General features: G+C 39.3%; 1 protein-coding gene across 1 annotated transcript in view; it reads right to left on the bottom strand.

Annotated features, from left to right (window-relative positions):
* Nucleotides 1-10,112: 10,112 nt before the first annotated feature.
* Nucleotides 10,113-23,323, bottom strand: part of LOC145981592 (uncharacterized) — a 32,334-nt gene continuing 19,123 nt past the window's right edge. The window contains exons 2-5 of the mRNA XM_083114954.1: nucleotides 22,137-22,325; nucleotides 20,914-21,042; nucleotides 19,829-20,002; nucleotides 10,113-16,750 (exon numbers count right to left, since the gene is read on the bottom strand). Of these exons, the coding sequence (XP_082971080.1) occupies nucleotides 10,344-16,750; nucleotides 19,829-20,002; nucleotides 20,914-21,042; nucleotides 22,137-22,325 (6,899 nt within the window). The 3' untranslated portion in view covers nucleotides 10,113-10,343. The remainder of the gene's footprint in view (nucleotides 16,751-19,828; nucleotides 20,003-20,913; nucleotides 21,043-22,136; nucleotides 22,326-23,323) is intronic.

The raw sequence follows: 23,323 nt of genomic DNA, 5'->3' as shown, positions 1-23,323 counted from the left end.
TACTTAACTGGACGTAAACAAAGGGTGGTTTATGATGGCAAGTGCTCGGCGCTATCTGAGATTACTTGTGGCGTTCCGCAAGGAAGCGTTCTCGGCCCTTTATTATTTTCTTTATACATTAATGACCTGCCAAATATCTTGAAACACTGCCGTTATCACCTGTATGCCGATGACCTCCAGTTGTACTATTCTGCACCCCCAGTAATGTTAAGCGATGGTATTTCCAAGGTTAATGAAGATATAGAGGGGATTGTTAACTGGTCGCTAGACAATGGCATGTATATTAACCCTAATAAAACACAAGCAATTTTGATTGCTTCCGATAAACTGAAACGTTACGTAGATCTTAACATTCTGCCTTCCATTCTGGTAGATTCGACTCACATTCCATTTAACCAAACTGTTAAAGATCTGGGAATTGTATTAGACGGAAATTTATCATGGTCACATCACACAAGTTCGGCGTGTAGAAAAGCTTTCGCATCTCTGTATTCTATAAGACGCATGGGCAAGTTCCTCCCCACCTCTATCAAGGCCAAACTATGTCAGTCCCCAGTTTTATGCCATTTAGATTATTGTGACGTAGCATATTCCGGCTTAACAGGTGAGTCAGCTAGACGTCTGCAGAGTGTTCAAAATGCCTGCGTACGATACATTTTTAATTTAAAATATTGGGACCACCTATCACCTTATTTTCTCAAATTGGGGTGGCTACGTATGCAAGAAAGACGAACGCTGCACACTCTGATTTTACTTTACAAAGTTCTCAACCTCAAGTCACCTTCCTATCTCCTCTCTCGCTTCCAATTTCTTCACGAATTTCACGATCGCGACACCAGATCACGCAGCTCCTCAGTTCTCTCTATCCCCGTCCACAGATCAAACTTCTTCTCCAACTCTTTCTCCGTATCGGCTGTAAGACTATGGAATCAGTTGCCAGAAAGCACTAGAGCAGTAAGCTCCGTTGCTTCCTTTAGCAGACGTGTTCGCCACTCTCTTCAGAGTAGTCGTTAGATCTTCCCCTGTCAAGCAGACTAAAAAGCATGTGCAAGTGAACGAATTCTTAAAATACCTTGCAGTTACTTAAATACAATTTTAAATTTTGCATTCTTTCATTCCATATTTAGTTTTTTGTGTATTATATATTTTGTATTTTGTGTGTTATATTCAGGGCTTTAAGACTTGTGTGTATGAGTATAATGTGTGTGTGTGGACCTATGTGAAATGACTTAGTGTACTTTGTGTATAATATAATAATGTATAATTTTAAATGTATGGTTGAGTGGAAGAAAAGGCTTTGTACGGCCTTAACTCCGCCATTTAAAACAAGGCATTAATAAAATAATAATAATTAATAATAATTGCTACTAGCTTTCCTCGACTGGATTCTGTGGAACAGCCAATCAGAGCAAAGTTTGGCCATTTGAAAATAATCTGTGAGTTTGCAAAGCGGAGTTTTGTCTGTGGTTTCCGAGTGTTGGCTGTTTTTGTGGTTTCTCGATAAAAAAAAGAAAGAGATGGCGTGCAGTGCATTCGTGTTCAGTTCATTAATATTTATGTATCTATGCAAAGTGATGAGATGAGTACGTGACAAATATGATTAGCTGAAAATAATAATCCTTATTATCACAATACAAGTGTATTAATAAATGTTTGACCTTTTTTTGTGAATGAATCCTGCGAATCTCATGTATGAATAATGCAAACCAGAGTTAAAAAGCTTGTTCGGTACGCATTGATTACCATACTTTTTTCGAGCCAATCTCTAGTTCATACTTTTCCTTTTTTTAATAAAAGCACAAAGCAGTAATTCTCCTAGAACTTTCTTCAAATTGCTCGTCCACCTTTAAGCCGGCGTTATACAAAAGCATTTCCATTAACATTTTTGCTAGCATAAATGCTACGTAAATGCTTCCAAAAATCTTATAACAGATAGTTCTTTACAGTTTTAGACCAAATCATTTCATGGATCATTTCGGTTAGCTGTTCCAATTATAATGTATAATACATACAGCACGAAAGGCATGTCGAGTTACACCGTCTATGGTGAGTGCACGGTGTTTACAATTGAAAAAGCTAAAATATTCTTCCATACGTGTACAGTAAACGTTGTAAAGTATATATTTAATCAGTGCCATTCATATCTACCTAAAAACCATTTAATACGAAGCGATATTCCTCTCGGTTGAATAGTTATCGTATTTTAAAAGTGCGAAGTGATACGTTGTTTACATCTCAAGCGGCCGCCATTATGAGAACAAAAGACTATCGACAAGTACGGTGTAACAAGTACCGTCCGAGGCGAAAACTAGCAAATGGGTAGCCAGTCCAGCGTCAACTAGAGCATTCCTACTGGATATCCAGTTCCGTGTGATTCAGGCTTAAATTTGGAGCCGAATCTCCGCTTGAAAGTTTCACGTGCACAACCAGACATCAAGAAACAGGGTCAGGCTATGCAGGTACAACATTCTCACTAGAAACTGGGGATTTACAATAAAAACTCCAATTTTTTGCGAGACACTGTGTTTACAAACTTATTTTTGTTCTTTACTTCTTTTCAATAACTCTGGAAATATGTGTGAAAATTAAAGTTCTCCTTTTCATATTTTTATTCTTGTAACTAATCATTAATATTTTAAATGTAGGAACACCCAATATAATAATAAACGTAGGATTGTATTGTTTATTTGTTCACCATCTTTCCACACAGCCCGAAAGTCATTTTGCTCTATTTCGGATACACACCTCCAACATATCAAAAACGCTCCACCAATCAGGCAGCCAAAAAAAAATCCCACTCTTAGGAGAAAACCTATGATGAGGGTACATATAGACGTTTAGTTACGACCAGTGATGTGTGTCTACGCGTAAACGACGATAGTCTACATTCTACACGTAGACTATTTTATACACGTAGATGACGTAATCTATGTAAACAACGTGGCGAAAGGTGATAACTTATCAAAGGGCGCCGTGGAATTTTAAAAAAATATGTAGAGTCCAGCGCAGATATTTCTGCCGTGCGATGCGCGAAACAACTAAAGAAGCAGTGTTGCTAATGGAGCAGATAGAAAAATCGCTGCAGTGCGCCGATGCACAGCTGTTACGTACAACAATAAAATTAGAGAATTCAGGTCTATCTAACGTTGAGTTTTAAACGTCATGCATTATACCAGGACTAGGATTAATATGTACTAACAAGTGGCTTTGTATGTAGCTACATACATATGGACTAAAAATTCGCAAAATATGAACTAACACATAAGTAAAATTACCAAAAATGCTGCAAAGAAGACTTCTTCATACGATTCCTTATTTGAGTGATTTCAAACAAAATAAAAATATATATATATTATTTTTCATTGTATTAATGCACTGGTGACGTTCTAACTTTTCACTCCCAAAACCCGTATACACTGGTATGGAACTGCAACGGCAGATAATAACATGCAAACGTGTTAAACCGCTACAATTGCACCATAACACTCCTCCTGAAGCAGTATTATTATTTCCTCTCTGAGATCGGCGACAGTCGGTTGCCTTTGTTGTACATTTACAAAGGATGCCGGCTTCCACAACAATAACAAGTACATATACTGCCACTAGACGATAAGCTGCGCGGCCTTCATGAACGCGTGCACGTTGCTTAGAATTTCCCGAGCTTGGCTATGCAAGGTTTTTGATTTCAACATCGACAGAACTGGAGGCATTATGGAATTTAACGTTCATTAGCAAACACACACTTTTACATACACACACGCAATACACGCACACAACGTCAAACCGGTCAAATACTTAGTATAAAATAAAAATATGGTGCTTCCAATCCAACAAAACTCACCGCCACTTTACCTGCCTTTCGTGCTTCATTATTACAGTTGGCAACACTAGTTACTAGCTAGCCAATGAACATGCACTGCATAAAAGAAGCAAGCACTACGCCGTGCTATATTGCCACATTTCCGTCCCTGCCGAAAGGTGGGAACCGCGAGCTGGAGCGCTATTCAATTGTTTTCAATGATGTTTGCGCGAGTGTGTCCAGGAATGGAATGACAATATGGCAACAATAGCGAAGGTTTTCGAGCAGGGTAGAACACATGATGCTAAGAGAGAGGGAGACGAAACGAAAATTCGTTTCTACGCAACGGCAAATTTACGTGTGTGGCACTCTACTGCGTATCAATTGCTGATGTGTCAGCAGAACTTTTCATACTATTTCTTCCAAATTCGAACAATTTCTCACCTAGGAAGAAACCTAATATAGGAAATATTCTAGTGTTTTATGGGGAAAAGACCACTCTTGCCTCACGACTGCCATCTGTTGTTGTTTTTTGCATACTATTTATCTTCTTCCATAGTTGATAATAGAAGAGAAGAGAAATTTTGTTGTAAATAGGGTTCTTTTCATTTCGTTAGGAACCAATATAGTTGAAAATGTCACTTTCCTTTCATGAAAGCCTTGAAAATTAATTTTAATGCACTTGAGATTCTCTACGTAGTCTATGTAAACTACAACCCACTGTAATCTACGCGTAGATTACGTGTGGACAACGCATGTAGACGTAAACTTATAGTCTACGGCACATCACTGGTTACGACTCAAGGGTACAATGAGAATATAGTTTGAGAACCGCTGGTGAAGAGGATCCTACATTTTTCATTTTGCCACAGTTTATACAGGTGCCAGTTGTGTTTTCGGCTTGCTTACGTAAATAGGAACGGAAAGGCTCTTCCTGTTACGTCCATCAGAGTTGTTTACAGTAAATTGAGGCAGTAACTCCTCAACGGAAAGTGATTGTATCTTTCACCAGGAAGTCGCTCTGCAAGCTACCCCCCCTTTTCCGAGGGGGGAGGGTAAGTACAGCACGGAGCAGTCATGCATTGCAATGTGCAAGGGCGTTGTGTGGGTTCGTAGGGAGTAGAGATGAGTCGTTCGCGAACGAACGAATCTTTTTGAACGAATCTTTTCAACGAACGACTGATCCGGTTCACTGATTCGCTTCGAAACGGCTCAGTCGCGAACGAATACCGAAACCGCTCCGCGCTCGCATAGGAAAGACTGAAAGACGCCTCGAGCGCTCGGGGGAAACAGTTGGTCCCTTTGTTCACACTCCGCGCCTGCGATTGAAAACAAAATGCCAGCAAGTCACGTGATACCCGAACCAACCCCCTCCCTCCTCCGCTTCTCCGGCACCCAGGGAAATAGGACGGGTTTCCACTAATGTGGTCTTCAAAGGAAATTTCCTTGTCAGAGAAAAAAGAAAGCGGAAGTGGCTAGAACCACGGAGGGACAAGACGGGCACTTGTCACCCCCCTTGGAAAAAGATAGTGCTGTTCATTTGGTGCACTGTTCTTTTTACCTTGGAAAGTAAAATAAATATAAATGTTATTTATTCCCTTACTAATTAATTCAAAATAAAGCATCGCCATAAGTACGGGTACATATTCTTTGTCCCCCTGGAAAATAGTTTTGATTTATCCCCCTCTGGGGATAAAAAGTCTCGACACGCGTATGGTTAGAATTATTTGGCAAATTTGTCGTTCATCCGAAAGAAAGGAAAATGCGAGAGGTATTTCGATCTAGGGATGTCCCGATTGATTGATTGAATTGGTGTTTTTACGTCCACTTTATGCACAGTAAGGCTAATCGGGACTGGACCTACAGTTTAAAGTGGGATCCGAACCACTATGTGCATCCACCGGGTATCGAACCCGGGGGCCCTTATGTTAGCAAGGCGACGACGCTACCACTGTGCCATCGGGGAGGCCACATGTTGGGTCGGATATCGCTTTAAACTGTACATCCGGACTCACAAACTTTGAGAATTTTTTTGATAAGGAAAGATCTCGAAATACAAACATTTAAAACAAGAAAACATCCATGAAGACATAAGTTTGTACATTAAAGAGCATAGATTCTTTGTTATATTCTAATACGTCTTACAGTAAAGCAACTTCGATTTCGCCGAAATCGTCGACGTACCACTGAAGGTCTGGGTTCGAAAACTTACATGCGCATCGTTATTGCATACCTTATGAGAGTCTCTTCATCATATACAGTAATCATCATTCACCTTCGTCGTAGCAATTAGCCAAAAATGGCAGAATCGACACACAAAATAAGGAAAATAATTTTAAATTAAGACTCTCGAATATTTAAGTTTGGATCTCGATTTTACATTCCCCGACGTTCTTGACCTCGTCTTAACAAGTCTCGATGATACTTATATCTTCTTTACCTACGCAGGATGACATTTTCCTTATCACTAAAGTACCATCTTATGAAAAACAACAGGGCGATAAAGAGAATCAATGTATACTTACCTTTGCTAGCGACTGCATATTTCTTTTTTCATACACTTATCCACAAAGGAAAAACACGCCCACATACAGAGGGGAGGGAGTTACAAGCGTTGCAGTTAAAAGGGAGTCATCACTTAGTCTATTTTGCACCCGTCACATGATACGGGGTCCAACATAGGTAATAATACAACTGTAATGCCGTATAACTAAAATCTTAAGATATTCTGGCTTCAGTTAAAAGCTGAGGCTGTAGAAGGGCACTCAGCAGAAACAAGGGCGGCGAAACACAAGGAAACGCACACAGAGTCCTACGAAGATTATACTGGCCGTAGGTCCCGACGCCAGAGCCTCGTTAGCCTGCAAAATACAGTCCAGGTTGTACTACGTGGAAGTGAAGTTGGAAATTGAATGTACTACGTGGAAGGGTCACAGCTTACGCCACATGCAACAGATGAATTCCAAGAAGGACAAATAAGAATGTTATGAAAAATAACTATAAAATAAACAGGAAGGAGTAAAACAAATCTTTGCAGAGAAAATAAGTTTATTTTTAGTGGTTTATATCCACTACTATTTCACACATCCTGAAATATGTGACAGCTGGTAAACATTTCTGAGGCATTGTTCTCATGTCATAGGAGGAGGAAAGTGCATTTTCAATGTTACAGTTTCTTTTTCGGACAGAAGTTGCCATTATTTAAAAGTTCGTTGTATTGCAAGCTCATGATAATGGTCACTTGCAGGGATATTTACCGTAAGTTCTACTAGATGAACAAATTAACCTATATTTTTCATATCCGGAAAATATTATAAAATTTAAAATTATAATATTTTGTGCAAGTTCTTTCCATGAAGAATTCGCAGTTATTGACACATTGTTAAAATGTTGCTTTTTAAACATGTCAGTTACTTATAATAATTAGAATATAGAAATATATTTTCTAGCTATTCCTTACTTTACCATGGATATTTCAGAGTTCGTATCTCTATCTGGGTATCCTTTCATCAATTTAATCTAACCACTATTTATCCTCATCGTCTAGATTAGACAAAAGTGGAAGGAGAGATACACTAAATAACATAAATGGCAATTAATATAAATATAATATAATATAGAATATATAAAGCTGAATATACGTAACTTCTAAATGTCTTTACAGCCTGCACAGGGTGCCTCAGTAATCGAGCACATTCAATGGTTTAATTATGATCTCGCTTCCGAAGGTTCAAGGTTCGAGTCTTGCTTGAACATTTTTCATCACTTATCCTCATCGCCACGACACGTCTGAAGAGATAGAAAATCGACCTATTTTTTAATGTTTTCAATGAACGTTGAAGAAGAAACCAAACTAAACAAACAGAATGTTAAAATAGCATTTGGAAACCTAAATAATATGCAATCGATGAGGAAGAATGCCACTATTTATGTGTGTTTGTACTAAACGGTATGTGGTTTCAAGCACTAAGGCTGGACACTGGAATGAAGTTGCTGAATTTTCATGGGGGGATGTTTTTTATTATAATTGTTTCTTGTTAATATGGAGTAATAAGTAAACAACCACACGATTACCTACTAACATAACTCTTTCTCCATTGTTAAAATTGTTAGTTTTTTTTCCTGAAAGAAGGAAGCATTATAAATTCCTAAAATCAGTCAAAACCTTATTCAAGGGAACTAACTCATGGCTGTAAAGGTAATTTCCATGCAACGGTTATGGCTTCCACATGCCGCGGCATGTCTAGAACAATTCCCATACACACAGATTGCATTGCACCGAAAGACGGTAGCTGGTTCTGCAAACAAAGCAAGTCCCCCGTCCTTACTTTTTATTTTGCAAAGTCAAGTCCCGTTGCATTCCCGTTTTAGCTGCTGCGGGTGGCGAGTGACAAGCACAAGACAACCCTCTTGTAACATCCACATCAAAGGTTATTGACTTTTCAGAAAGATTCTTCTCTGATCTGATTGGATCTCGTAGGCAGGCCTCCTGCATTCCAGAAAAGCAAACATATGTTCTAGTCGGCCGCTCGTTTCTGACCGGGCCGAGCCAAGCTGATCCGGATCAGTGAATTCGTTCGCGAACGGATTCGAGGAAACAGAACATCCAGCTTGTCAGTCTTTTCTGAACCGGATCAGTGAATTCGTTCGCGAACGAATCTTTTGAACGAATCCCAGTGCTGAACTAGTTCACAAAGAACGAATCCCAAAAATGAACGGAACTTTCCATCTCTAGTAGGGAGGCCAGTGATTAAACAGTAACCCCACTGAAGAGACAGGTGTTCTACCAGATCTCAGTGTTGCCACAATATGAGGGCACAATTTCCCTTTCCAAAGGGCAAAATTTCCCTTTTTGGACCAATTTTTCCCTTCACCTAAGCAAATCATACAATAATAATAATAATAATAACTTAATAAGTATTAGTAGTGGTAGTAGCAGTAGCTGTAATTATTATTATTATAATTAGTGGTGTTGGAAGCAGTAGTAGTAATATATCCGTTGGTCCATGTCCGTGAGAATAAAAAATGTTAAATTTTTCACATACATTTCACTTTCATCGCTTCCTACCAGATGTCCCAGGTTTGGATCCTGGTAAGGAATCCATTTAATCGTTAATCCTCATCGTTACTATTATCCGAAGGTGCAGAAAAGCGATGTACTTAACAGAAATCTAAATAGATACAGGCTATATTCAAGGGAGCAGAAAAAGTACAGAGAAAATGAAAATGTGAATATGAAAGTGGAACTTAACATATACTGTAATAATGCGGTCAGATGTCTTAAAATTTCCCTTTTCCCTTTTGGCTAAAATTTCGGTCCGAATTTCCCTGCAAAAGGGAAATTTCCATTCATGTGGCAACACTGCCCGATCTTGTTTGCCGTTCTGAGACTTTATGCTAACGTCGGAGTGTCTAAGGCGACGTTGCCGCATCACCCGACAAAAAAGGGCACCAGTTGCTTCCGTAAGGAACTGGTTACTCATTGCGTTGCAAAGTAGAGGCGGCCCGGAGAGCACTTTCCCCCCTCCCCCCGATATATCTAGAAAGGTTTCATTCTAAGGGTGCAATTTTAGCCTAAAACATGAACAGGGGGTGCCGTGAAAGACAGCAGGTGATCTGAACCAATACATTTTCTAGTCATTTGCCTGTTTCTTCGCGGCTCTGAAGCATACGAGTAACATAGTCACATTTTTATATGTGTATTGGGATATGAGTAGATGATATGTTTAAAAGTGTACACGATTATATGCACAGTGCGAACCCATACGTTGATTGATAAACAAAAACTTGAAATTTTTGTAATACCAGGATTTTGAAATACAAGCTCTTACTTTTAAATTTCCAAATTTACGAGAAGTAGTAGAAATTATTTCTACTTTTCAAAAATTACAATTTAATTATCTTGGCTTTGGCATTTCTCGTTCTAAATGTAGCAGCTTGTGTAATTATTAAAGTCATTTGAGTGTTCAAAACCGTAAAGTTGGTGGTGTTGAAATTTGAAAGTGTTTATAAGGCAATTTATCCACTGATGGAACCTATTATGCACAGTTTTATTGTGCTTTTGAAATCAAAACGTTTCTGATACGTACTTAGATTGTCTTTTGTCTCCGTTATGCATGAAATATCTCAAAGAAGGCATAAGTTATATAGACACGAAATGAATTTAACTGACTCCATGTTTTCTCTTGATTATCGATTTATCAATTTGTTGGAACTGGTTTAGAGTTCTTAGGTAGTGAATGTGTTACCAACTAATACACTAAAAGGTAAATTGGTTTTTATAATTAATGAAAATGACTGAATTATTGTGAGTTTTTTATTGAGTTCCATAGTTTACTACATACATATTGATGAGAAAGTAACAGTTCGTTAAAATTTAAATATGTGTGGTCACCAACACTTACGTTTGCTCAGAAATGAAATTTGCATCGTAATATCGTCACTTGATACCTCTTTAATAGTAGGTGTGCCATCCAGAACTTTCCAACTGCTTACTTCAGTAGCCATAACTATCAACATTTGTTGGCCACCCGTTACGCGTTTTCTATTCTGAATAGCTATTCGAGTCTTCCCTTGAACTATTTTCTTGAGCATGTCCTTTAGATCGCCTGCTGAAATGTCGATTTGAAGACTGTGAAGATCTTTTCCTTTCATTATGACGAGATTTTGAGCGACGTCTACTCGTAGAATGGCGAGATGATGTTTTAAAATTATCTGAATTGCTTTTGGAATCATCATTCCCAGAATCTGTGCGATGTTTACTTGAAGATCGGCGAGATGCTTCTTTAGAATAATACCTCTTGTTTTCTCCTTGCCTACCGTTGCGACTATCTGCCATTTCATCACTACCTTCTTCCTTTCGCTTTCTTCTATTATGCTCGTTCTCTCTACTTTCATTGTCCCTGTAATCCACATCGCTGCTATCAGACTCTCTTCGTCCATATCCATCCTGTCCTTTTCTTCCATTTTCAATTTCGTTACTGTCATGCTTCTTTTGTTTATTTCTATAACTTTCTTCGCTTGATGGTCCATAATTGTCCTCAGTTTGTTCACCTCTTGAACTATGTTCATGCTTCTTAGATCTTCTGCTAGAAGGTCGATTTGAAGAGTGTGAACTACTTCTAGTCTCCTGATGCCGATATTTGGAGTGACGTTTACTAGAAGATGGGCGAGACGTTTCCTTAGAACCATTCCTCTTGTTTTTCCCTTGCCTATCGTTGCTACTATCTTCTATGTCATCATTGCCTATATTCTTTCGCTTTCTTCCGTTATGCTCGCCCTCTCTACTATCATTGTCCCTGTCTTCTACCTCGCTACTGTCAGACTCCCTTCGTCTATATCCATCCCATTCTTTCCTTTTATTTTCGTTTTCCCTGTCTTCCATTTCGTTACTGTCATCCTTCTTTAGTTTCCTTCTAGCACGTTCTTCTCTTGAGTGTCGACGATTCTCCTCCGTGAATAAACCTCTTGAACTATATTCTTGATTCTTAAATCGGTCGCTAGAACGTTGACTTGGAGAGCGTGAAGCTCTTTCAGTCTCACGATTCTTAGAGTGACGTTTACTCGAAGATTGGCGAGATGGTTCTCTAGAATGATGCCTCTTGTTTTTCCTTTGCCTACCATTGCTACTTTCTTCCATGTCATCATTACCTATTTCCTCTCGCTTTTTTCCTTCATACTTTTTCTCTCTATTTTCATTGTCCCTGTCCATATCGCTACTGCCAGGTTTACTTCGTCTATTTACATCACGTTCTTTTCCTCTATTTTTGTTGCTTCTGTCTCCCATATCGTCGTCACCAGACTCCCTTTCCTGCTCTAAATAAAGTTCCTTCTCCTTCCTTTCATTGCTTCTTTCTCCGACTTCATCTCTGCTGAACTCTTTTCCGTTTATCGAATCTCGTCCTTTGCCTCTCCTTTTATTACTTCTGTCTCCCACATCATCACTGCTGAATTCTTTTCCATTATTCGAATCCTGTTCTTTTCCTCTTCTTTCATTGGTTCTGTATCCCATATTGCCCACTTCGAAATATTTTGCATTCTTTTCATTTCTCCAGCCTCTTCTATCGCCTCTATCAACGTATTTTACTTTGTCTTCGTTTCCTTGCCTTCCTCTATTTTCACTGCTTCTGTATCCCGTATTTCCAAATTCTTTTCCTGTCTGTGAATTACGTTCTTGCCATCTATTTTCATTCCTCGTGTCCCCATTGAAGTTACTGTAATGGTACCGTCCATTCTTTTTATTTTCTTCGGCTTGTCCATTTTCTCTTCTCGATTTTATATCTGCAGTGTAAAACCGTTCTCTTTGCTTTTTGTTTCGTTCTCCTGTTGTATCTTCATTTTTCGTATCTTTCACATCGTCACTGTAAAACTCCTTTTCTGCAAAAGGATCAGCACTTTCCTTGTTATTTTCGAAAGCTTCACTATATTTCTGCTCATGATTTTGGTCTCCTCTGGATTTGACACGACGGTTCTCCATTTGTGTTACTTGCCCGTATTCAGAACTTTCGCCTGGGTAACTGTCGACAGGATTTCTTCCTGGCATAGATTGCTCTTTATCTCCCCCCAGATCATAGGCTCCGTTTTCTCTACTTCGCTTAATTTCTTCATTCTTATTCGATCTGCTCATGGTATCTTGCTGAGTCATACTTCGACTACTTGTTTGCTGCTGTCTAATTCTGCCCTGTGTAGACGAGATAGACTCTTGTGATTGGAGTTGAGAGTTTCTGCTTGACTGTGTTCGCCCATTACTGTTTCCGTCTTCGCTGTTATATTGTTTCTTGCCATTCAAAGATTGATTCTCTACTACAGTTCGCTGCTGTTTCCTTGTTGATCTCTCTGGATAATTTGACTCAGTTTGTCTATCATTTACATCTTCCGACATTTTTTCTCCAGTATTATAATTGTCTGCCTGTCCTTGAGAACGCTGTTCCATTGCTATAGCGTCCGATCTGCTCACGGTATCTTGCTGAGTCATACTTCGACTACTTATTTGCTGCTTTCTAATTCCGCCCTGTGTAGACGAGATAGACTCTTGTGATTGGAGTTGAGAGTTTCTGCTTGACTGTGTTCGCCCATTACTGTTTCCGTCTTCGCTGTTATATTGTTTCTTGCCATTCAAAGATTGATTCTCTACTACAGTTCGCTGCTGTTTCCTTGTTGATCTCTCTGGATAATTTGACTCAGTTTGTCTATCATTTACATCTTCCGACATTTTTTCTCCAGTATTATAATTGTCTGCCTGTCCTTGAGAACGCTGTTCCATTGCTATAGCGTCCGAATCATAGGCTCCGTTTTCTCTTCTTCGCTTAATTTGTTCATTATTATTCGATCTGCTCACGGTATCTTGCTGAGTCATACTTCGACTACTTGTTTGCTGCTTTCTAATTCCGCCATGTGTAGACGAGATAGACTCTTGTGATTGGAGTTCAGAGTTTCTGCTTGACTGTGTTCGCCCATAACTGTTTCCGTCTTCGCTGTTATATTGTTTCTTGCCATTCAAAGATTGATTCTCTACTACAGTTCGCTGCTGTTTCCTTGTTGATCTCTCTGGATAATTTGACTCAATTTGTCTATCATTTACATCTTCCGACATTTTTTCTCCAGTATTATAATTGTCTGCCTGTCCTTGAGAACGCTGTTCCATTGCTATAGCGTCCGAATCATAGGCTCCGTTTTCTCTTCTTCGCTTAATTTCTTCATTGTTATTCGATCTGCTCACGGTATCTTGCTGAGTCATACTTCGACTACTTGTTTGCTGCTTTCTAATTCCGCCCTGTGTAGACGAGATAGACTCTTGTGATTGGAGTTGAGAGTTTCTGCTTGACTGTGTTCGCCCATAACTGTTTCCGTCTTCGCTGTTATATTGTTTCTTGCCATTCAAAGATTGATTCTCTACTACAGTTCGCTGCTGTTTCCTTGTTGATCTCTCTGGATAATTTGACTCAGTTTGTCTATCATTTACATCTTCCGACATTTTTTCTCCAGTATTATAATTGTCTGCCTGTCCTTGAGAACGCTGTTCCATTGCTATAGCGTCCGATTGTTCAATATATCTGCCACCATAATATGCGTCACCGTAATACGCGTCACCATAATCTGTTTTCATAGTCTTTCCATTATTAGCTTGACTACCTTGATTTATGTTCTTGTCACGATTATCTCCCACTTGTGGTCCTTTAAAATCTCGTGTTCTTTGTTGCTGCTTCGCTCCTCTGTATTGATAATCGCCTTGGTTCGCATTGCCTTGGGCGTTTCTTGAATTTTCTGTGTACATCATTTTTTTATTTCTTTCACGTTTGCCATATTCATCTTGTGTGGTGAGTTTTGAATCGTCTACTTCAGAGCCATACATTTCTGGTTTCCGTTGTGTTTGACTTGAAGAAAAAGTTTCTTTGTTAACTTTCTTAAATGTCTGTCTCTTGTTTTCTTCCCGAACATTAGACTTTGCGTCATCGTCATACATGTTATCGTAATAATCTTTTTTAAAATCTTCGTCATTCATATAATCAAATGTGTCATCTCCTTTTCTTCTTCCTTCTTCTTCCTGTGCTCTCTCAAGTACTTCCTTCCAAGCTTTCTCCTCCTCAATGTCCTTATTATTGTCTCTTTTATCACTAATCTGTTTGGTGTGTGATTCTTTACGACTTTGTTCAAGATATTCTTTACGATTCGAGCCTTGGTTAGATTGTCCGGTTTGTTCTACAGTTCGTTTGTTCTCTAAGGTTTCATAATCTGAAGCACTTACTGATTTTGTTTTCATCTCTGTTTGTCTCCGGTTGTCGTTGTCTGTCTGAGGTGTGTTTTCTGGTTCCTGTTGGCTATCATGTTTATTTAACTCGGAGGCATCATCATTTTGCATAGGTGACTGAGACTGCATTTCTTCATTTTCATTTCCAGTAGCTTCATCTACGTCACCGTAAGGATTACCACCGTCATTTGGTGCTTCCTCTTGTGCTGTTTTATCAGATTCAGTATTATTTTCTGGGTCGTTCGAGTCCGTATTTGATTCGTCTTCCTTAACATTTTTACCTTCATCGTCTTGTTTTGTATTATCGCCTTGCCCTGAGCCGGATTCTTCTTTCGCCTCCGAGCTAGGATCCGTAGACGAAAGTTGTGGTGTTGGAGAGCTATATTGTGCCTGTTCTTCGTAAGTTATTTCGCCCTTTTCGTCATTAGCAGTTTCGTCCTGTTGACTTGGAACATTTGGAGTAATTGGTGCATTTGGACCTGCTTTTTTCTCTTGCTTGGAACTTTGAATTTCTTCTTTTCGGCTAGAGTAGCTGCTAGTTGCATCCTGTTTCTGGACAGATTCTGATTTCGATGAAAATGTTTCCTCTTTCTGATAGAATTCGGACTGGGGTTGCCCATCCGGTGCTTCACCATCTTCTGTTCCTGTTGGTGTAGAAGATACAGCGTCGTTCTGGGCATCATCGGTAGGTTGCATTTTTGAATTCGGAGTAGTTTCCGGGTTATCCTGTGAATTTGTATTTTCTGTGTCAGATGGCTGCGATTTCATGTCTCCACATTCATCGCCGGTTGTTTTCTCGCCTTCCTGAGTGTCGCTGGAATCACTCTTCTGTGACTCATCAAATTCCTCATCGCCGGTTGTTTTCTCGCCTTCCTGAGTGTCGCTTGAATTACTCTTCTGTGACTCATCAAATTCCTCATCTTTTGGTGGTTCTTCTAAAGTTGACGGTTTTTCTGATGCCGAATTCGTCGAGTCCGGTGATGGAGTGGTTTGATATATTGACAATTCTCCTTGTGAATCAACTGACGAATCTTCTGATGGGCTCTGCCTTCTTTTTGTGGAATCGTAATCATTCATCTCACTATTGGCTGTGTCAGCTTGTGAATAATCAGATGAGACTTCTGAGGGACTGGTTTTGCTTTTGACAGAGGAAATATCTCTTCCATCGGATGGTTCTCCTTGTGAGTAAACAGACGATACTTTAGAATTACTCGATTCTCTATTGACGGAAGAATACTCTCTATAACTTCCCATTTCTCCATTGTCGGCTTCACTTGCACCATCACTTTCAGACTTCCGTGTACTCCTCTGCATTTGATCCGTATAGTCGGCGTCATACTCTGATGTACGCTGGAATTTGGGATTCTGGGGGTTTCCTTGTGCTTCGTCACTGTACTGTGCGTCACTGTACTGTGCGTATTGGTCATCCATAGCATTTTGAGGTGAACCCTTTTCTGCCTGATATGTACCGTCTGAATTAGTAACTTTCGTTACGCCTCCAGTGGAAATTGACTCGCTCCTTACTGTTTTGTGCTGTCGTGAATAGGATTGACCGTTGTTGTTGGAAGACTCTTCATAGTACGATTTGCCACTTGACTTTCGGAAGGATGATGCTGATCCCATTGGGGAGTCGGTGTAGTAACCATCATGGTAGCTTGAATATTCCTCTTCTTCTTCCGATATAGAGCGCTTTCTTCTTTCGCTTTTATGGCCATCACCACTGTCGTTGTCTTCGGACGGCTCTGTGCTCGTTGAAGCAGCTTGTGCTGGCGGTGCACTTGTGGATGTGCAACTCGGAGACGAGTCTGGGGATGGTGCGTCCACAGAACCGCTTGTGCTTCCTGGAGGCGACGTTGTTGCGCCTTCATTTGCCGTTGGAGTAGAGGTACCCTCAGCATTACCTGGCGCAGGACTATCCCGCCTGATTCTCTTCTGTCTGCTCAGAGTTTTACCTCCAGAATCTTCTTCACCGTAGTGTAACTTATATATTCTCAGGTCGCTGCAAGACCGTATCCTATCTTGATCGTGGGTGACTTTAGTTTTGGTCCCAGGGAATATATCCCCTGTCTTAGGGTCTACGCACCAACAATACCGCAAAGAGCATTGGACAGGCATAAAGTTACCCAGTGTATCACAGGCAGGCTTCTGGGGAAATATTAGGAATGGACCCGTGACTTGAGGATCGCTCATGGTAGACGAGCACACTGCAAGTAGAAAGACAAGAGAAATTAGAGTGAGTAAAATTTTTGCTTCGGTTCTTACATGTTCAGCAGATTGTGCAATTGTGGCAAGAATTACGACTAGATGATATTTTATTACTTCCATCAAATAACTATGAATTGGAAATATGCTGTGTTAATGAATGCAGCATGATAACATATACACTCACAGCCGTGATTGTGCGTAAACAAAGCTATAATCTGTCTCTGGAATCTGTGGAGGAAGGCCGCGCATAACGGAAGAGTAGGGGTGCTGGAAACGGCTGGTAGCTGCAGTTCATTGGTCGAGCCCTCTTGAGCCAATACTTGCGCAGAGCCTTTTTTCGTTCGCTCGCTCGCTCCAAAAATTCCCGGGACAGTGTGTAGTGAGAAATCGTGCCTTCAAAAGTATATGGTATAAACAAGGGCGGCACAGAGGTTATTTGTATACATGCGACGTCATCATGAATGGAAACACGATATCAATATCACAGTTCCAAATGTGTATTGAATAGGCAGAAAATTGACAGTTTGAACGTAGCATTGCTAGTGCGTGTGTGTGTGGATAGCGTGCAATAATTGCACTGTGGTTATATCGTATTGCGGTTCATGATCTGATGACGTTGAATGTAAACAGACAGTGCCTGAACGATCCTTGTACGTATATAAGATGTCATTGATAAAGGTTGCTCTTGAAGATGGTAAATTATTCTTGTGTTCTCTCAGCTACGGATATTCAAGCTTCAGTGTTTAAATTTTATTTCAACGTACAGTATATCCAGTGTCGATTAGCTTCTGAACATAATTTGTCAAAATTTTTTAAGCCGTAAATAATTGGGATAAAAGTTTGGAAATAACCAAGGTAAAATATATAACCTCCTTTGATGTTGATGGATAGAACATTTGAAACTACACAGCAGTTTAAATATCTAGAGCCATTTGTCACAGAAGTTAACATCATCGGACCTAGAACAAACATAGCCAATCGGAACTATTTTGGCCTTAAAATAAGCAAAAATCCCAATACATAAGTAGAAAGACGAAAGTTAAACTCTACAAGCATTAATAAGATGGCTCAGAATGCTGACCGCTTACTGAAGAATCTTTGAAAGTAATGTTCTTAGAATTTGAATTTTATTACTCCATATGAACCATATACATTGGTATTTGGAGGGATCAGTACAGTTCATATATAAAAAAGTATAATTACAAAATTTATATAATTTACAATCTATATATTCACTAACGCTATAATGTTCCTTATTAACTAACAGTTTTTTAAAATTTGTTTTTGAAACTTGTCATACTTTCTGCTTTTATCATTTGATAAATGGTTGAATATTTTAATTTCCATCTGTTCGGGTTCTTCCTGAAAGCTGTTTGTTTTATGTTCTATTGAACTTCGTAGCGTAATATTTTTCTCGCATATAATGCCATTTCATATATGTACAGTGAAGGGAGGGTTAATATTTTGTATTTCTGAAACAACGTTTTGCACGATTCCCTAGCAACACTCTCCATGACAGGGAGTTTGACACACCACATAAGGGCAAGAAAAACTAAAACAAAATTTGCAATAGAACAAGTCATAAGGACAATAAATAAGGCACTTCAAATGCCTTTCCCGGTCATTCAAAACCTCTATTCATCAATAGTATTAGGTACATTAAACTATGGAATAGAACTGTGGGGGTTAAGGGGGGGACAACACAATAATTGGCATACAAACAGAATTTTATAAGAGAGTAATGGGCGTAAGCAGAGGCACGGCCAACTGTGGGATTCTCAAGAATTGGGCCTGAACAGAGACACGGTACAAGCACGGATGAGGGTTGTTAAATATTGGATGCGATTATCACAAGAGGGCCAAACTACGCTGAAGGGACAATGTTTAAAAATACAGACAAGGGAGGAAAACGTTTACAGCTGAGGTCTGGAAGTGAAAATCTCTTATATAATAGCGGAATGGGTAGGGTATGGGAAGAGGGAGGAAGGGGGGGGGGCATCTCAACAGAAAATCAAATCAGGGACAGGTTACTCGACATAGACAGACAAGAAATAATAGCAGACTGCCAAACAAAGACCTCAATCAGGGAACAGCTAAGAATAAGAGAATGAGGGAAAGCGAAATATATCCAGGTTGTGGGAAAAAATGAAAGAGGCGCGCTGGCATGGTTCAGATTAGGGGAATGGAAACAACTAATAAAGAGAAACGAAGCAGGGGAAACGATATGACCTTTGTGCGAGGGGGAGGAGACGGAGAAGCATATCCTACTGAACTGCCCTTCTACACGTCCTAAGGGACAAATTGATGGAAAACTTAACAGGTAAGGAGGTGATAGAAGTGGTAGGCGACAGAATAAAGATAAAGGAAGCGGGGCAGCAAGTGGGGAAATACCTGGGAGAAGTAAGAGAACGGCGGGGGAAAGCTATTAGAGAAGGCAGCGAAATGAGTGATCATGCTCTTTATAGTGTAAGTGTGTGTAATGCAAAATGTATGCGTTTTTTGGTGAGAGTGCAGGAAAAGAGAAGTGGGGAGAGGAGGAAGGAAGAAAGACTGGAAGAAGAACTGCCGAGGAAGGGGAAGAATGTGTATAGGGGACAAAGTAAGAGACAGCATCTAGAGAGCAAAGTATAGCCATTCACTGCACGATCTTGAAAAAGATACAAAAGCAGTGAAAGAAACAAGCAACAATCAGATGTCTAGCACGCCTTTGTCGAATACCAGAGACCTCAGTATGTAGGAAGCTGATGCAGAGAACAAGTTGAAATACCACCGATGAGATGGATAAGCTCTGTTGAGGAAGAGAGAGAAGTGTTTGAGGTTAGGAAAAGAAAAGCTCCTGACATGGAATACTGACTGAGTATTTAGAAAGAGGCTAACGTCCACAGTTGACTCTAGCACAACCAAAAGAAGAAGAAGAAACGTTTAATTCATTGAACGAATTTGCGTGGATATATAGTTTTCATGAACGGGTCCAAACATTCTCGATAGCCAGACTTCTGAGACGAAATTGGCTTGAGATTCTGTTTCGACAACTTTACCTGCAACGGAGTACGTTTCTTCTATGAGCAGCTACTTACAGCATTTAGTAATGTCCGTATATTTCCTGTGAAAGGCTGATATGGACAGTGGAGTCCCGTCGAAGATATCAGCACAGAAGCAGCTGTCGGACTTGCACTGGATACGATTGAAGTTGCCGTCCTTATCGCAGGAGTACTTGATGTTGCTTTTCTTACGTGTTGCGCTACAGGCACCTGTCAAGGAACGAAATCAGAAGTCAATTATGTATATATATGTTTGCCTCAATGGAACAATGTTCTGTGGCATCATTTGTTTCATAAATAAGTAAATAAATAATAGCTGCACGATGTAATCTTCCCAGTATGCAAGACACAATATGTGCGTGGAGGAGTGGTTAGCACTGCACACTACGATGCCAGGAGCTCCGGGCTCGAATCCCAGCCTGCGCATGAGTGTTCCTTCATCAATTTCTTCATATCATCACTCATTCTCGCGATTACCCAAAAATGGCGGAAAAACGAAGTAAAATAAACAAATCAATGAATCAATTTTTTTAAAATATCATTATTTTGATTGACACGTAAAATTGATTCATCCACTTATAATTACCATGCATTACGATTATTAACATAGATAAACATCATCACAACATTGTTGTAAATGAATTCTTTTCAATCTAATAACCCCGAAAATGTAAAAATGTTTAAACTGGCAAGCGTTAAATTCAATTGAAATTAAAAATAAAATGTACATTTGTAAAGATAACTTTACATAGGTTCAGTTTGTTTATCTAATGAAAATCGTCTTGTGAAAAAGGACTCCTAGTTTGATCCTGTCAAAATGTCTGACCTTGGATAGATGCGCCACAGCACTACCATTTAGTTTTAAGTGAAACTTAAAGCTACTACAGTCACTGCATGCTTTCCCGGTCAGTGGATGTTTAACTGTAAAATTGCGTCTGTAGACAATTGCAATCAAGTTAAAAGTGCGGACAATTGCGATCACTTGGTGAACAAAATGCATTTTTGGAAGTAACAGATGGGACAATTGAGAGCACTACATGTTAGATCTTTACAAATTAGTCGTTCAGGTTACCTATATTGTTCATTATTCGCTGGATAATGCAAACGTAAGCTGAGATTACCTTTCTGGGACGTGCACAGGTTGTTAACACATCTAAGTGGAGATTCACACTCGGACCGGCCTGCATTTTGATCCATGACGTCATAATCTGAGGCTGGACCCAATCGGAGGGAGCAGCTTTGGTCCTCTCCTGTAGAAGCACATAACGACATTTGTTACATTTTCAATTCTTTTTGGCATATTTCATCACTAATTACCTAACTACAGCATAGTTACAATTCTGATTGAGGGTTCATTTCGAATTATCACATATTTTACAGACAATTGCAGTAAATAAAGTTAATATGTGTGCTACTGTAAAAATCCTTAACTACAATGGACGTTGATAATCACATAACTACTAAGAAGGAGTCTGTCAGGCCCTGTTTGATTTTGAAATGTGAACTAGCTGTTATAATTTCAGTTCCTGGAGCGTTTGTCGTGACTTGACATGGTTATAGAACACTATTTTAAAGCATTTTTCAATCATTATTGATTAGTTAAAGAAACGTAACATAATTTGTGCAAAGAAGAAGAAAATCGATCAAGAATTGGAACAATGGCTTCTTTATTTTTTTGAAATTCAAAAATTCTTGACATTTCTACATTTTTATGTATGGACAAGGGTTCTCTTGTAGTTGGAGGCTTTGCAAGAAATAAATTAAAATATGAATTCAGAACGGTGCTTAGTAGTTAAAGGTTAATGCATTTTCACTATTTAAAATAATAAGCATTAACATATCACCAGAAAGTTACCTTCTGTATCTTATGTTAAAAATATAAATTTGTTTACTGCACAAGAACTTTGAATGTCCTAATTCCTTTTTTCTACGGTTTCATAGATGTTATTTCTCAAGTATATTTTAACCAAACTATGAATTACAAAATACTAATATATTATGGTAAGTTAATCGCAAGTTTTATTACTAATTGTGAACACAGAGAAATAATGTATATATGAATTAATTGAGACAAATAACAATGCTACATCTACTATATATATATATATATATATATATATATATATATATATATATATATATACGAGGACAACTTTGGTAAGAAATAGTATAGATAAAACAGTCAACAGAAGGATATCTAGTATTTACTTTCCCAATCAGTAGCTCAACATGTTATGAGCATGACATTTCGTTACGTTTAAGGCATTTGAAAAACATGTGGTAGCATTCTGGACTGATTTACTTGAATTGTACATTGTACACGAAGCTTCTGGAGTTATAATACCTTTCAGTTCGATGCATGTGTCACAGCAACCGCACCAGTCCCCTGCGATCCGAAATACTTCTCTTTCTGAGCAGTCGTCAGGCTTAGCGTCAGTACAGGTAGAACAGTGGATTTCACAGTCGATTATCTTGTAGTCACTGGACCTCGCTACCGCAGCTGATACCAGGAGAAGCAAAAGGACCACCACACCTACGAGAAAAGGATTCTTTTAAATTATTTTTACTGCTGAATGTTTCATAGCTACGACCCTGACCTCTAGCGATCGTTCTGTGAGGGTGGCCTGACGTTGCACAGATACGTAACTTCGTTGTGCAAACCGGTTAACTTGTGGAGATATACAGGGAGGTTATTGCAGCATGCCACCGCTTCAGCGTCGGCCGCTTGCCGGCCCAGTCATGCAACAGGTGCCGGCAAATTGCGTAACAGATAGCCCGTTACACAAACCGCTTGTTTTGTAATGTTTCCACTTTTCACAATTATAGTTACAATTACAACTTAAATAAGCACGTACCTTGCCGCAAGGATGCTGGAAAAGGTGTCCTCTAAAATACAAATATTTCTGGCACTTTATTTTTGACATGTAATATTTCTTAGACACCGCTTCAGCGTCGGCCGCTTACCGGCCTTGTCATGCATCAGGTGCCGCCAAATTGCGTAACAGATAGTCCGTAACAGAAACAGCATCGCGGCGCATAAAGCAAACCGAAATTGTAAAATTATATTTAAAACTAATAATAATGATGATCACTAACCTTCTGTGTTATAAATGATTTTGAAAATGACCTCCTTCAACACCAATACATTTCCGGCATCTGCGTATGAAATTCCTCTGAACATCCATAAGCTCCTCAGGTGTGATTCTGGCAATTTCTCTTCTTATATTTTCTTTTAAATCCTCTATTGTACGCGGGTTATTCTGATACACTTTGTTTTTTAATGTTCCCCATAAATAATAATCACAAGGAGTAAGATCGGGGCTACGAGAGGGCCACAACTCAGTACTGATAATTCTGTCCTCAAAAATCTCGGCAATAAAATTAAGTGATTCATAAGCAGTGTGAGCAGTAGCAGAGTCCTGCTGAAAAAATGACTGCTGGCATTCAATGTCCGTTAATTGTTCAAAAAATGGTTGTAGTATGTCTCTTCGATACCTTTCACCATTGATAGTACCTTCATAAAAAATAGGC

Source organism: Lepisma saccharinum, chromosome 29 (genome assembly GCF_977018435.1).
Source record: "Lepisma saccharinum chromosome 29, izLepSacc3.1, whole genome shotgun sequence".
NCBI lineage: Eukaryota > Metazoa > Arthropoda > Insecta > Zygentoma > Lepismatidae > Lepisma > Lepisma saccharinum.
This window is presented reverse-complemented; position numbering and strand designations above follow the sequence as displayed.